General features: G+C 41.5%; 1 protein-coding gene across 5 annotated transcripts in view; it reads right to left on the reverse strand.

Annotated features, from left to right (window-relative positions):
* The window catches only part of MAP3K5 (mitogen-activated protein kinase kinase kinase 5), a 154,075-nt gene that overhangs the window by 25,554 nt on the left and 112,532 nt on the right, over window positions 1–15,989 (reverse strand). For all 5 annotated transcript variants that reach the window (XR_014786701.1, XR_014786700.1, XM_084827628.1 and 2 more), the window contains 7 exons: window positions 12,509–12,604; window positions 10,648–10,729; window positions 9,452–9,585; window positions 6,186–6,313; window positions 4,410–4,546; window positions 2,458–2,563; window positions 220–377 (listed from right to left, as the gene is read on the reverse strand). Coding sequence is in view for 3 of the 5 variants with exons in the window: in XM_084827628.1 (XP_084683754.1) it covers window positions 220–377; window positions 2,458–2,563; window positions 4,410–4,546; window positions 6,186–6,313; window positions 9,452–9,585; window positions 10,648–10,729; window positions 12,509–12,604 (841 nt within the window). In the remaining 2 variants the exon portion in view is untranslated. The remainder of the gene's footprint in view (window positions 1–219; window positions 378–2,457; window positions 2,564–4,409; window positions 4,547–6,185; window positions 6,314–9,451; window positions 9,586–10,647; window positions 10,730–12,508; window positions 12,605–15,989) is intronic.

Genomic DNA, 15,989 nt, shown 5'->3' on the forward strand with positions numbered 1-15,989 from the left:
CTGAGAGCATTCATTTTAAAAAAAGGCAATCTAACATTTTAGCATTCTATTTCTTTGAAGTATCTTCCTGGTCAACTGTATCATCACTACAAAATAACACACACACCCCACCCCCTGCAAACCAGGATATCGTGACATGATTCTTCTCCAGCTCAGCCTTTTAATTAGATAACATAGCTTTCTTTTACAAAAACCTGGCACCTATAAATATAATCTGACCTTAAACATTGCTGCCTGTGGCTCGCCTAGTTCATAAAACGGAGGTTTCCCTGTGGCCATTTCAATAATTGTGCAGCCTAAGGACCAGATATCTGCAGCCTTTCCATAACCTCTTGGTCCTTTATCAATTATTTCTGGTGCCATATACTGAAGGGTACCTGTTAAGAACAGAGATTTATTTCACTTCGGCAGGAATTTCCTTGATCAACAGCTAAAATTGAAAGAAGGCATACAGTTAAGGGTTAAATTCTCTGACTTTATCAGAGTATTCTTGAAATTGAACTTAGCATTTCTGTAGTATGTCAGAGTTTTCAAAGCATTTCATCTACATTGGCCTGGATCAGACCTAATTATTTTCATCTAATAAACCATGGTTTATTAGACTGAGAATGAGTTTTATTCCTGTGTTCCATCCTTGCCCCACCCCTCATGTGCCAGGCTTAGTGTTTCTATCATGGTTTATTAAACGATGGTTTTCCATTACACCCAAGCCAGGAAACTAATAAACCTCTGAAGTGTTAGATGCAGTGCACAAGAGAAAGAAGGAGGAAGAACATGGGTACAATGCTTGTTCTTGGTCCAATGAACCATGGTTTATTAGATCGAGATTGTGAAGTCTGAAGCAGGTCACTATTTCAGAAGTTCCTACAAAACCCTTGTAAAGATAGGACAACAGTATTGCCTCCATTTATAGATGGGAGCTCAGTGAGAGGCTAAGAGTTATTTATTTATAATAAAATTAATACACTGCCTTTCTTCGCAATGCAGGCACAAGACAGCTTAAAATAACAGTTGTAAGAGGTGAAGAACCTATTTCAGCCCAAGGGACAAATTCAATTACTGCCAGTAACTAAGTCTTAGGAGAGGAATGGCGAAAGAAAGTCGGGGAACCACCAAACAATTGGTGGTTTCGGGGGGGAAAGTGGCTGGGCCAGAGGAAAAGGATGTGACCATTTGAGGAACCCCAGAGGGCTGGATTTGGCCCTTGCGCCTGAGGTTCCTTGCCCCTGACCTAAAGCCACCAAGTGAGTTCATGCCAGAAGTGAGATCAGTTTCCAGGACTTTCTATTTCATAGTGCAGTTTTTTAGCCACTGCACTACAGCAGCTCTTGGTTATCTTGTTGCTGTTATTACATATTTTATTTATGTACTTATTACATTTATATCCTGAGCCAAGGATCCTGTTTTCCAAGGAGCTCAAGGCAGCATGGATGGTTCTCCTCCATCCATTTTATCCCCACAACAATGCTGTGAAGTAAGTTAGGCTGAGAGACAGTACTGGCCCAAGGTCACCCAGTTCACTTCATGGCTGGCTGAGGATTTGAACCTAGTTCTAGTCCAACACTCTAATTCAGCCTTTCCAAAACTTGGGTCCACATATGTTGTTGGACTACACTTCTCATAATCCCCAGCCAACATGTCCACCAACCATGCTGGCTGGGGATGATGGGAGATGTAGTCCAACAGCTGGAGACCCAAGGCTGGGAAAGACTGCTTTTATGAGTATACCACACCCATCTTACTTAAACTGCAGTTAAATCTACTTTGGAACTCAATTAACTTAAGTTTACTTTTACACTAGTTCTAGTTTATAAAAAGCATGAATTCTGAACTGAATATATACTTTTTAATGAAAGTATTGAAAGCCACTAATATCCAAGTATGTATGTGTGTATGCTGCTCCTGGACGCTTGACTGTGCAAGGGAACAGAATGCACACAATTCCACACCCAGCTAAGGATATGCATACGTTTGGCCTTTAGCTGGATCAGAATGTCTTTGTATAATAAGGAAGGTCAGCTAGCTGTAGCAGTCTGGCTTTCCCTTGATTCAGAAACAAGGAATGTTGCTGATAACAATGGAGGAAATTGCTCTGTATATCACTCAGGCAGACTATTACTACTTATGGGAGGCCAACAACTTGGTTAATGAATAAACGCACGCTCCTGAACACGTTTTGTAATTATTTCAACAGAACATCTCAAGTCAGTATGTGATTAGGGTCTCAGCCCATATCAGGGTTCCTAACTTACTTTGTACAGTGGTATCCTTTTCAAAATATGTACACAACTGAGTCACAAAAGGTATAGTTTTCTCTAACAAAGACAGATAAAGGAAACTAAAAGCTCCCGGGAATCCTGTAGGCTGGTATCTAACTTAGATATCTAACCTGAATATTCTTCCCTCACTTTAAAATTAGGAGGCTCTATACAGTTTACAGAATTTACAGAAACATACCTGTAAATGTTTCCGTGCACGGATTTATTCCAGCAAGCCTCTTGGATGTTCCAAAATCTGAAATCTTTAGCACTCCGCTGTATGTGTTGATAAGTACATTGTCACCCTGGAGGAGAGAACATTTTGGATTGTTATTTTATCTTATGGCTGATGTTGCGAAACAGGTTGCAGCTAAAACACATATTGAAATGCCTCACGGTAGGCTATAAAAGAATTAAGTGGATGTTGCTACACTACATTTCTAGTTCAACGAAGCTTCATTCCTGAACTGAAATAGTACCTATGGGTTTACCATCTAGCTACATTATGTAAAAAAAATACAATAAAACTGAGGTAATTCAAACACTTCAAAATTTTAAAGAATGTGTGTCTTTGCTATTTATCAAGAGACTTTCAGATGATATTGTAAGTTTTAGTTCTAGCATTCTCTCCTGTGTTTATTATTAATGAAGGTAATACCTGAAACACTTTGGATGAAATTCAGTGTTGTGCGAGTGGAAGGCAGCTTATGCAACAGACCTTTCCCTCTCCTGGCTTGCAGCCCCCTGTACCCCCAGAAAGGCTTCCCAGAAGGTTAGATGGACCTTCTGAACATTGTACGCTGTGTCTTATGGGGCTGCAGTGGAGGTGGAATTGCTTGAAATCAGCAGACGAATCTTGCACCATTTCCGCAAGGTTCCTGATTTGGGTCAATTCCCCCCTCCCACTGCATTCCTATAAGATGCAGGCCACAGTGTTCTGCAAGATCTCTGAAGCTCTGGAGAGGATTTTTTGGGAGTGCATGGGGCTGCAAGAGGGACCCTTCCACTCACACAAGGTTGAATTTCATGTTTTGTGCTTTCCAGAGAAATGTTAATTAGCTTATATAAAATCACATGTTCTTAACATTTATCTAATATAAACTGTATATCCGTATCACATTTTAAAATATCAAATGTACTTTTTAAAGGGAACTTTATACAGAACAGAAATGAGACCAGATTAATGAATCCATATACATCTGAGCAGATTGAGCAATCTGCTATGGGCACAAGCATTCCAACATAAACAGATGCATGCGCGGTTGCATCTTCCATTCATTCCCAATATGGGCCATTCTGCATCATATAATTGTTTTTGCCAGAGCTGTCTAGCAATTGGTGGCCATCACTGTTGCATTGGTCTATCTTCTAACTCTGGGTACACACATTGTTCTAGCAAAGTAGTTCTAGTGTGCTGTCCTGACTGCAGCCTTGCTAATACAACAACCCATGGCAACAGAGTTTCATGTATTCCATACAAGAGTGACTTTAATCAAAACTGAGGGGTCCAAATGAATTAGTCTATTCACCATCTCTGAGGCAAGCCAGTCTGTAGCTAAATGAACATTGGGCAGGTGGGCTTGTTATTAAAAATCTCCAAGAATTCTCCAAGGGCTGGGGAAGGGATGTCTTTTAAAACTTCTCTTCCCCAGCCCTGTGAATACTTATTTCTTTAGATATATCCATCTAAAGAAATAATTCAGGCAACACAGTCCATTTTAGGCAAGCCCAAACCTCCCATTTTCAGAGAACATGAGTCAAAGAGACAGTGCCTTATGCCTTATATAAAGTCAGCAAGTAAGCCTACAGCTGAGAAGGGATTTGAACTCTCTTCAAGAGAGTTCAACCAGTCTACCACACTGTCTACCAGTCAGACTGGTACCAGTCTACCAGTCTACTTCCAACCAGTCTACCACACTGGATTAGATGTCTTCATGAACCAGATAACTGAATCTCAGTTCTCCTCCATTCCAGCTACTGAACCTCAGTGCACTAATGTTCTCTGCTGTTTATGATGGTTAACAGCATGAAGTGGAGATTATCATTTTCATTTGCTTCAGAGAGCAGTTGAGATCACTTCATACCCATTAACATGATTCTAATTCTTTTCACAAAGAAATTTACATTTACAATTCAAAGCAAACTTCCCACCTTTATGTCTCGATGCACTATTTGATTATCATGGAGGTATTTTAATCCTTCAAGAATCTGTTTGGTATAAAAACCAATGGTCTGTTCATTATCTTTTAATGGTCCCCATTTTGATCTCAGAAGAGCAGAAAGACTGCCTGTAATATGGGGTAAATGACAGTGAAAATGCCTTTCAACTAAAGAAGGTAATCAACATCATCATCATCATCAATGGTGTCTATACCTACTGAATAAAAATAGCAATATTTATAGTAATACCAGCATCTCAAATACTGAAAATATTCAAGTTATGTAAAATAAGATATAAATACATCATTTCTTGTTAATACTAAAATAAAAAGAGAACACATTGCTTATTCTGCTCCAAAGATCTTAAGTTTGTGTTAGTTTAGGTTATATCAGACTATTAGAAGAAAATAGTCTTCGGAGGGAGCAATCCTATGGCTGCTAGTCAGCGGCTAGACGGCCATAGGATATGTGGTTTTCTGGGAACCAGCCTCAGAGCCCGCACTCCAAGGTTGGTTCCTGGCGAACTGACCTTCCTCCCGTTCCACACTGCCTTGAAGGCAGTGCGGAACGGCCCCGCACTCTGCACTCGGAAGAGGAGTGTGGAGTGGCCAAAACGGGGAATTCCAGGGGGCGTTTCGGGGCAGGAAAGGCGGAAATGCTGGTACGATACATCCTATGTGTCATCCGGCAGCCTCCTCCCCCGCTCCGCCTCCCCGCAGCTAGACAGCCAAAATCAGCTGTCCAGCTGCAAATGCAGGGCAGGAGAAGCACGGTGGGAATGATCCCCTCCATGCTTCTCCTGCCCTGCATTGGATAGGCGGTCGCCTCCGAGTTCGGAGGCAGCCACCTATCCCCATAGGACTGTGTCCTTAGAAGAAAAACAAATCTCACAGTAATGGAGTTTGCTAAATTACTGTGGCTCATTAACAATTAATCCAGATTAGGGAGAACAGAAAAAGTTCCTTCTACAGGACTACTTCTTCTCCCTTAATTTATGTATTTGTGACAATGAGTCAGTTAAACCAAATAGATGGGTGCAGTATGGGTTAAAGCAAGAACTCTGCTTAGTGGTCATTCAGACATATTAACTGATTTCATACTTATTTGCAACATGTTTTATCTGAAAATCCATTCAGGAAGTGATCCAACTAGAGATTACTCCTGAGATAACAATTATCTAGGAGTGGAGGGTGCACCATCCTCTAGCCTCTTGGATTCTGATAAAAAATTTGGTCAGAAAGTAGACTCCCTGTACGTACCACTTCGGACCAAGAAAACGGGAGGGGGGAATATATATTTTCCCAACAGTAGGTGTGTGTAGACATTATCTCCCCACATGTGTACACTGAACAGGTGTTGGGGAAGCAAGACCATCACTTCTCCCCCCCCCCGCTCCCCCAATGACCTTGGTGGCCATACTTCTGGCAGTAATGAGAAAGTGTTCTATGTACAAAGGGCTCTTCCTTGTGATTGTGAATCCTTGGTTCCAGTTTTGCAGAAGAACTGTACACACATAGGACCCTTCCTTATTAATGCTAAACACACAGCTACTACAGGAGTGTGGCCACTGAGCACATTAGCTAGCATGCAGGATCCCACTCTCTCCTCACACATTCATTGAGCATGTGACAGTGTGTGAAAACTGCTACATTCTCTGTATCAGAAAAGATAACATGTAGATTCCATGGTCTTTATATGGTGTTTTGTTTTGTTTTTGCACAGGGATGAAGAATGTCCCAAAGGAGAACAAAATCTAAAACCTCTTACCTCCTGGCACCTGTTCCATGAATATCTTAATGAATCCATCTTCACTAAATGAGCCAAGATACTGGACAATATTCTTGTGTTTGAGGTGCTTATGTAAAGCTATTTCTTCATGTAAAGGCTGGGAATACCTAAAAGAAAGGGACACTTTAGAATGTTTGAATAATCAACATTTTTCACTGTATGTGTTTCAGAATGTTGTAATGCTGCAATATAACCTTTGACAGCAATTCTGATAACACATACTTTAAAGTAAAATGAAACAGGAAATTGCCCAAGCAATGTTTGTGAAAAGGAAATAGGTTCCTAACTCAGTGATAATGCAGAACAAACAGGCAGGCAGAAAGCATGAAGGCTAAATAAATCAACTATCCTACCAGCGCAGAAAAACGAAATACAAAAATAAAATTCAAGCTTACTTCTTTGGCTGGATATTCCAACATAAATGAAAAGCTTTTAAAGTAGGAGGTTTATAGGATAGGTCAACCACAGATGTTTGCCTTAAGTGAAATAACATTTCTTCCTCTTCACTGAGAGATGTTCGATTTCCAGTCATTGTCAACTCACATATCCTATATGGCTGCATATTTTCTGTGCTTTTCTGGCAAAGTTGAGACACAGAACCTGTTTCAATGATACACTAGCAGCCAACTTTTGCAACCCTCACACCTGCTCATACGACCAGTTGTCCGCTCATGTGAACAGTGCATTAGTCGCTCCAGCGTTGCATTGCTTGTGTGCGTAGACCACTCAATTTGCTGGGGTTTGGATGTAAGGCAGTATCCAACGCTGCACTACCACTAACATAAATGATGTTGTGCTAGTGTAAACAATCTCTAGTGCAGCGCCAAAAGTGCTTGCTGGCAAAAGAAGATTTCTGGGAAGCCCATCGCATCAGCAAGTGGTATTGCCATTACACTAGTTTACACTACTGGATACTATCCTTTGTTCTTGCAAAAGTCAGCCACCAGCATATTATCAGAACCGGCTCTCTGATTCATTACATGGTCACAACTCTATACATTCACATCTTTTGGTAGTATCATGTTCTGACCATCGTAAGTACTTATTTTCTGAAAATCACCAGACACAAGACAACTGCAATTTCAGGGATCAAGTGGACTGTTGCAGCAATCCTGATATGCAGGGCGCATCAGCGCTCTTCCAGACAATGCTGTTGACAGGACCGGCATGGGACATGTGTAGATTATGCAGTCCATGCAGATGGATCTCCCCCAGTAAATACAGGGTTTTCTTTGGGGAAAGTGGCCTGCCCTTCTCCCACGGCTCTTCCCATACCCCTGGGCGAAAGCTACAGCAACAACTAGTAGCATGGGAAGCTGTCATCCGCACCAGCCCTTACATGGGGTATTTTTAAGAACCTGATCATGGATGTTATACAAAAAGTACTATACACTGTGCACCTGAAGAAGGCTGGGTATTACTTTAATTCTCAGGGCAGCATTCGATGGGGCTGGTGTGCGTGTGGCCAGCCCTGCTGGTTCCAGTCTGCAAGGGCTCCGCCGACCTACCTCTTTCCAGAAACAAGCCTTTCCACTTGTTCCAGGGCTTACTCCAGGAAGCGCTACCTCGTGTTCCGCAAGTGGTAGGGGCCGCTTGTGGACTGGAACTAGTGGTGCTCGCTGCTTGCAGACCAGAAACAGCAGGGCTGACTGTGCACAGGCCCCACTGGATACTGCCCTCAGTATGAGATTAAGCTTTCGATATCTAATGTGCTAATATCATGCAACAGTTTAAATTTGGGAGAACTAAAATCAAACCTGTCTCCTTCTTGTACTGAAAACAGGGAACTTACATAGATAGATACCCGTCTGCCAAAAGTTACACGAATCTTGACGATAGGGCTTCCCTGTTACAAAATGGTCTTCTAATAATATTAATATTTAAAGGCTCCACATTTGGTGGTTTACGCTTTACTCTTACAAGCTCTGAAGGTATTTCTCATACAAATTTCCCATTCTCATTTCCTGTCCTGGAGATGTCCAGACCAAGTTCTCTTTGCTTTCATTTATTCACCTCATAATTTCTTTGCTTCAGGAAGCTTTACTTCATGTCCCAAAATTATGTATGACAGTATTTCTCAAACATTTTGGACTAACATTAGATGCAACATTGTTAGACAAAAGCTGCTGCAGGAGGGACAATTTGGAGAAGGGAAGTAGAGGAGGGACAGGAGGTGCTTAACCCTTTCCCTGGCCATTGCTCTTCCCAACCTTCTCCCTCCCCCCCGCAGAATTCCTGATGCATGTTGGAGAGAATAAACACACATCTGGAAACATGCAGGAGAGAAGGCAATGAGTGGATGTCAGCTGAAAACAACAGATGGGGAAAGGGTTAAGAACATGTCTGCCATTTCTGTGCTTCAAATCATCCCCTAACGCATCTTTTCTCTAATGAAAATATCAAACTACATTTGTTACATCTTTGTGTGTATAATATTTACTTCTGCCCTCAGGCCTTTTTTACACATACATACACACACCCCTTCTGTGTCCCCTACCCACCCAATGTCATCCATATGTTCTGTGGATAACCACACAGAGATTATTATGAGCAGGGCAGTCACTTGCTGTGGAGACTGGTGGTTCTGATGTCAGCTGGGCAGTGAATCCACTCCAGGTTTCAGTTAGAGAATCATAGAATAGTAGGGTTGGAAGGGGCCTACAAGGCCATCGAGTCCAACCCCCTGCTCAATGCAGGAATCCAAGTCAGATCATCCCTGTGAGATGGCTGTCCAGCCTCACTTGAATGCCTCCAGTGTGGGAAAGCCCACCGCCTCCCTACGTAATTAGAGTTCTGACTGAAACCCAGAGCAGATTCACCACCCACTGACATCAGAGCCACCAGCCTCCACTGGCTGCCTGTGATGTGAAGAAGGATCTGTGGATTTAGGTATTACTCCATTTCTTCTCTTGATAAGAGTTGAACAGGACGTATCTGATGCCCTTCTGTGATTATTACAGCAGCCTTCCCCAACCTGGTGCCACTGAGATATGTTGGATTAAAACTTCCATCATCCCCAGCCAGCATGGCCATTAGGAGTTGTAGTCCAACACATCTGGATGGCACCAGGTTGGGGAAGGCTGACCTACAGGGAGGACAAGTCCACAGTCTAGGAGAATGTAAAGCGTATGAAGACCTATGGAGAGCTGCCAGTGATTTTTGTAGTAATGCCGTAATTAAATCAGCGGCTTCAATTGCACAATTGTAAACAGAGTAGTATTTGTTAGCATTAACCATTACTATACCTGCTATCTCTTTCTGGGATTTCTTTAATGGCAATTCTGACTTGATTGCTCAGATCTCGTCCTGCATAAACTACGCCATAAGTGCCTTTCCCCAGAATGACTCGCTCACCATTCTCATCATATTCATAGTCATACTACAAAAGAAATACAGCAAAAGGAAGGGATTTGTGATTCTGGTACATATCCCAAGTAAACATTGTCCTGTAGTAGGAAGTGATCTAATAGCACTTCAAACCAGGGGAAGTGACAGCCCATCTGAATGAAATCATTGTCACCACGGAATAATTTCTTTTATTTTTTTGTCATTGCAGACATCTTAGAAGAACCATGCTTTCCAAACACAGTATAACGTCTATTTATTTCTGACATTTATATCCCACCCTCCAAAGGCTAATTAGCATTCCCAGGTGAACTACAGTAGTTTTAAAAGATTATATCAATCTGAGAATGTTAACTATATGCTATGGGAACTGTGTGGCTGCCACTGACCCATATGGCTCCCATGCATCTCCCTGGTTATGTCTAGTAAAATAGTGCATCTTGCATTGTGTTCAGTTTATAGTTCCATGCAAGTGGCAGCCAGCAATGAAGGAAAAGCTCAGTTGATTTCTTCTACTAGTCATCATTGGGGAGATGCAAAGGAGAGATGCATGTTGGTAGCCACGACACCATCTAGATAGTTCCTCTGAGTGTGCGGGAGAATCCCCACTTATCTCTGATCACAGATCAGAGACAATAGCAGGGATTCCTTGGGGGGAAGAGGGGGCTTGGAGGCCAAGCCATGAGCGCTGGAAGAATCCAAGGAGGCCAAATGGGGAACCTCCATCTGCTAGAAACCATCATAGCTCACTTTTTTTTGCAATGAGTTTATGACACTAACTTCCAGGATTGCTGGAAGAGGGAAGTGGGGTTTCAAATCTTTAGGCAGTTCTTTCCATGTGAAAGTGATGGTGAATTTTGCTTGCCTTTTTAAACAAAGCAACAAAGGCTCATTTTTAAACAAAGCTACTTAATGAGTTAAGAAATGTAAATATTTCATTTTGAAGAATAAGACTTTCTAAATAGAAACAAGCTGTTTCTGGTCATCACAACATTTGAGAGTTAAATTGTTAGACTACCTTTAATTTAAAAATCTATCTTAAAGAGTGCAGTTTCCAAAAGTGTGAAAATTAGCAAGAATGCAATACTTCCGTTACCTCCAGAGAGTCTCCATCACATTCGCCTTCCTCTGTGTTTTTTCCTATTTCTTCCGTGATACTATTAACCATTTCAAAAAATCTGCCAAAAACATATAAAAGAAAAGCATAATGTTACAACAGAATTAAACCCAATGGTTAACACTTCTTTTTAGTTGCTTATGACTATATTATTGTATGCATCATGTTTTTAACCTTCACTTTCTCTCCCCAATCAATAAATGGTCTCTTGTATTGATATATGTATACAGTTCAAGGGAATTCTATGTACATAAGCTAATAAGATTTATTTCCTAGTACAAATCATCTTTCCTAATTACATCACAGATAATTATCCCTAATGTTTCACCAATCTGTTTCATTATAATTCCGTGGGTTGATTTTGCTCCATATTCTGTTCTGCCTGCCTTCCAGTTTTAGTTTGTATTTCTTTTTCCTTACAGGTGACTAATGCATTGGAGCATGCAGGCAGACTGATTATACATCATGCCAAAAGGAATTTTGATGCAACCTGGGGAGTAATCTGACCTGGCCATGGCTACTCATGCTGTGTTATCTCTAAACTAGACTACTGCTTTTTTACCATATGTCAGCAGAGTGGCTTCAGAAAGTCATTCTGTATGTCTGTTCTTGTGGGATCACCTTTAAATTGTGCCTTATTTCCCACTTCAGTTTGTTATGTCACTTTGGGAAGTTGCAGTCCTAAAAAGTGGTTTTAAAATACTTGACACTAAAATAATGTAATTGTACTATCACATTAGCATTGTCTTTTGCAGTGTGATGGTACAAATGTGCAGTGATTACAGCACAGCACAGAAAGGAATTGTAATGTGAATGTGTGATTGCAAAATGGTTATTTTTTGCACAGTCTTTTAATAAATGTGTATGTGTAATGCTGCACACTGGTAAACAGAAGGTACGGGGAGATACAAACTGAAAAAGGTAGCATTTGAACAAAGTCTTTAAATTAACACTGTAAGAATGGCATTTTGCCTAACACATTAATGCCACTCTGTAATCAAGACTAGGAAATTCAGAACCTCAAAAGCCAGATTAAAATTTGATGGGTAGAATTTTGTAAGTATCCCTAATAAACATCACTTCATACTCATCATCCTGTGTTTGCTTGTGGCTTATAAATGCTAATCAGTTCACCAGCAAGCACAGCTTAACCTCTGCTACTGTTGTTTTTTGGAATGTTGATTATTTTTCTTTGAGCAGTCCATTTCCCACCAAGGAGGTATTCTATACACTATTTAAATTGAAGCAATAATCTGACCTGATGGAATTCTAGATTGTACTAAAAACTACAAGTATATTGGGCAGTGGGGCGAGGGTATAATTTTTTTTAATGCTGTCCCATGTAGAAATAAGCCTCCTGCCATCACACAGTATGGTTTTGTGTAGCCCTCTCTTGTGGGGAGCTGTATTACACATGCAGGGTTCTTGTTTTTTTATAAAGGTGGGGGGAGATTTTTTTAAAAACAACCCTCTATCTGAAATGGTAGAGTCCAGACTCTTACCACCTCTAGCATCTTATTCTATGTAATGCATAGAACAGCACGCTTAGATTGAAAAAGAATGCGCTAATATATTTCCAAATAAATTGCTTAATAACGTAAGTTATGTCTGCTTTATCTGTGGGTCTCAATTTACCCTGATGTTATAGAATGTGCCACCTCTGGTATAAACATTTCATGTATACACATCTCATGCACAGGTTGAACACAATTGGTCAAAGATAATCTCACAAACTGAGGCTAAGTTACTAAACGGCAGCAGTTCATAGCACTGCCTCATGCAAGCTGTGTATATGGCACATTAAAAATGTTTTAAATGCTGAATATTGACCAGCACATACTTTTTGCAGTGGTGTTCTGTACAGAAATAGATTTGAAAGTCATCTGAATTGTGCAATACATACAGGAAACAGCACCTTTCTTCAAACTTTGAAATGCTGAAAGAGAAGCAAAGTTAGCATGGGTTACTGATTCTATGCTTCAAGTAGTCTTTGTATTTCAACAAGAAACCGAACCTTTTATACTTGTGGTATAAAGGATACTACTATGCTTTTTCCAGTTACTTACCTTCATGTGAAAAGGTGCTCCAGGGGAATTTGTAATTATTTTTACAACGGAAGATAGGTGCAGATTTCATGGAAGAAGGAGGATAATAAGAGTTGCATAATTAAAATGAATGTGGTATATGGCCTTACAAGTGTGGTATGAAGATCTGTTCGCTATATTAAATGCAAAGGATAGCATAATGGAAAAAGCTTGATATAACTGAACAGGCTCTGGATCTCAATCATTCAGCAAAATTGCCTGTTCCAGAAAACCAGCCATGAGTGTTGTGTATAGATGAAGCTTTTCAGTTAACACTATGATATGATGAGCACACAAACTTCTGTTAACCATTATGAGCTTTTCTACATGAGGCCCTTAGTCTGCTGTATCTACATTCAGTTTCACTGCAGAAATGAGATCTGAGCACTACACAAAAAATGTTTCCATTTCTGCTTTTCCACTACATAACCTCTAGGTGGCACTGTGGTATAGGAGAATAGTGCAAATACACAAGTGGAAAAAGCATGTTCTTTCCCTTTCTTTAAATAATACCACGTTTTCCCCACTCCATAAAACGTTGCCGAAAGTGCTCTTTAAAAACAGGTGAAACTGGAGGGCTGTGACATCATCTAAAGAACCTGCAAACAACCGTGAGTAGGGAACAATGAGTGCACAGTAAATGCCTTGCGTAGAAAAGCTCTATTTTTTTAACATGGACCACCTGGATCCGCTGTTCCCTGTAATAAACACTGTTCTCCTAGAAGGAGGCCAATTAATTAGTCAGAAATAACACCCATGAGGAAAATAGCTCTTTCTGACATGTGTTGCATAGGCTAATGGTAGAACCCTAATAAGAGTGAAAGCCCACCAGCAGGATGTAACTATGGTCCATTGGCAAGCGCACTTTGCATTTTTCAGTGGCTCCTGTTAAAAAAGTCTACCAATAAAATCGTGTCCTTCTAGTCCATGTCCCTAGGCTTGCAGGTACCTTGTCTGTTTGCTTGCCTGTTTTTTTGGTCTTTTCCATGAAGACTGAACCCTATAAGCTTGGGTTGGGAACCTCTACCCAGAAAGTCCAGCCACCATATACCTATTTCTCAGTGCATGAATCTTACTTCATACTGAAATATAAAAAGCCATTGGGGGGCACCCTAGCACAAACTTAAAAATCACATCCCCGCCCCCCCCCCCACTTTTTTGGATAGCAAAAGCACCACCACTGAATAACTGCTGCCACACGATTAATGTTATGAAACATATATTTGGAAAGGAGTGTGGCAAATAGCAAGAAAATGTGTTCTGCTTATTAAGTCTCCTACACATTTGTGGTAATAGTAGGAATGGAGAGTCAGTGAGGCTCGGGTTTGTCAATGTTCTCCGAGTTCCACCTTGGTCCAAATTATTCTCATTCCTGAATGTGAGCTTTTTGTTGTTGTTCGAGCTGGAGAAGTGCACACCCGAATGCGCACTCCCCCCCCCAACTAAAGCATGAACATTACTATTTTCAAAATGCTCATTTTAAAAGTGCACCTTTTTCTAGCAAGCGCATTTTGTGATCACAAGCTCAGCAATATGTGACCTTTGCCTGTAAAATGCACTCACATTCACATTCTGGTGGTGGTGGTGGTGGTGATGGTATGAAGAGGGCAAGTTCTGACGCTTGATGAATTGAACAGATTTTCTTATACGTCCTTAGGTAATAGGTGACCAGCAAAATACAAAAAATAAAAAACCTTTCTCCCAACTCTGTGCCACTTCATACTCAATGCCCTCTCCAGAACAGGTTCAGCTGCAATCCTATACAATTACTTGGGGCTTCTCCACACCAGGGTTTTATCCCGCAACTTTTCTGGATTTTTTGTGGGATTAAGATCGGCTTGTTCACACACGCTTCCTCCTCCCCCCCCCCCGCGGATTGCTTTTAGCTGCAAGTTCTATATGTTTCATTGTACAGCCACTAGGTGGCACTGCTGTTATAGTGCAACTCCCTCTTTACATGGGCAAATTCAAATCCCATTTTTTTAATTAGATCATTATTTCCATTTCAAATAAAGCCATGGAAATCGTAGGAAAGCACAGGAGAGGCCCTGGAGGGTGACAACATCATGTAAAGGACTCACAAACTTCTGTGAGTAACCAATCCCGATCACAAGATAAAAGCCCTGTGTAGAGAAGCCCTTGGAAGTAAGTCCAATTGAACTTAAATTAGTCTCGCACTGTTATTCATACTTAAGTCCCATCAAAATTAATGGTACTTAATTAAATGCCACAATTTGCTTGTGATGACTTACCAAGGATTGCCAAAGCATGCCCTGCCCGAGGAGACCCCATTGCAGCTGTTTCACTCTCAAGGCCACTCACCTCTCAGCCAAAGCAGCGAGGGGAACAACTGGCAGGCTGTTTGGGAGTAGCCGCAAGTAGGGGAGGCCAGGCAAGGAGTTGTTGCTACTATGCAGCGCATCCCAGAAGTAGCAGGGAGATGCTGCTCAGCTGGCCAGAGTCCTGGGGGCTGGGGCTGCACCAGGAGAGCGTACTTAATGAAGCAGCATTTGGGGAGAAGGGGGAGGACTGAGAGAAGATGGAAGAAGCAAGTCAGAGACAAACATTGACTAAAGGCCAACAGGACACCAAGGATTTGGAGGGAGAGAAAGCAAAACCACCTGGAGCACAAGGACTGTAGGCAAGCTGAGGGAGGGGACAAAGACTAGATGAAAGAAGCATTTCAACCCCTAGCCTAATTCCTGCAGCTGTTAGCGCATGGGGAAGAGGAATAAGCACCAGCAGGGACTGTAAAGATGGAAAAGAGAGATGGGTGGAGAAACATGCACTAGCCCGGCAGGAAGAAATGGGGCCCAAGGCTGCAGGTGACAGGAGACTTGGCCAAAGAGCCAACTCAGCTCTACAGTGGGTGAATTACTGGGTGAAAGTCAGGGGCAGCCCCAGCCCTTAGCCTGGGGGAACTGCTTGTCTGCATCCTGTGGGAGTGCAGTTGGAGAAGCCTGTCTCAAGGAACAACTCCAAGGGGACGGCAAGGCAAAAGAACTCCTGTCTTCAGAGCTAATTTCCCCAGCAGACTTGGAAGACAGTGAGAACAGAGCCAAGAGGCACAACTTTAGAGAGACTTTGTGGGGAGTAACTTCATTGTAGCAGTTCCCTGGCTTGGCAGCTTATATTTTGTTTTGTGTGGACTATCAGTGATGTAACTTCACACCTTTTGAGTAATTAATTTAAGTTTCAGCAAGAGTTTGTGGTCATTTGTTCTATGGAAGCAATGGT

Source organism: Heloderma suspectum, chromosome 1 (assembly GCF_057233095.1).
Source record: "Heloderma suspectum isolate Gila_16-S chromosome 1, 16-S_ref, whole genome shotgun sequence".
Taxonomy (NCBI): Eukaryota; Metazoa; Chordata; class Lepidosauria; order Squamata; family Helodermatidae; genus Heloderma; species Heloderma suspectum.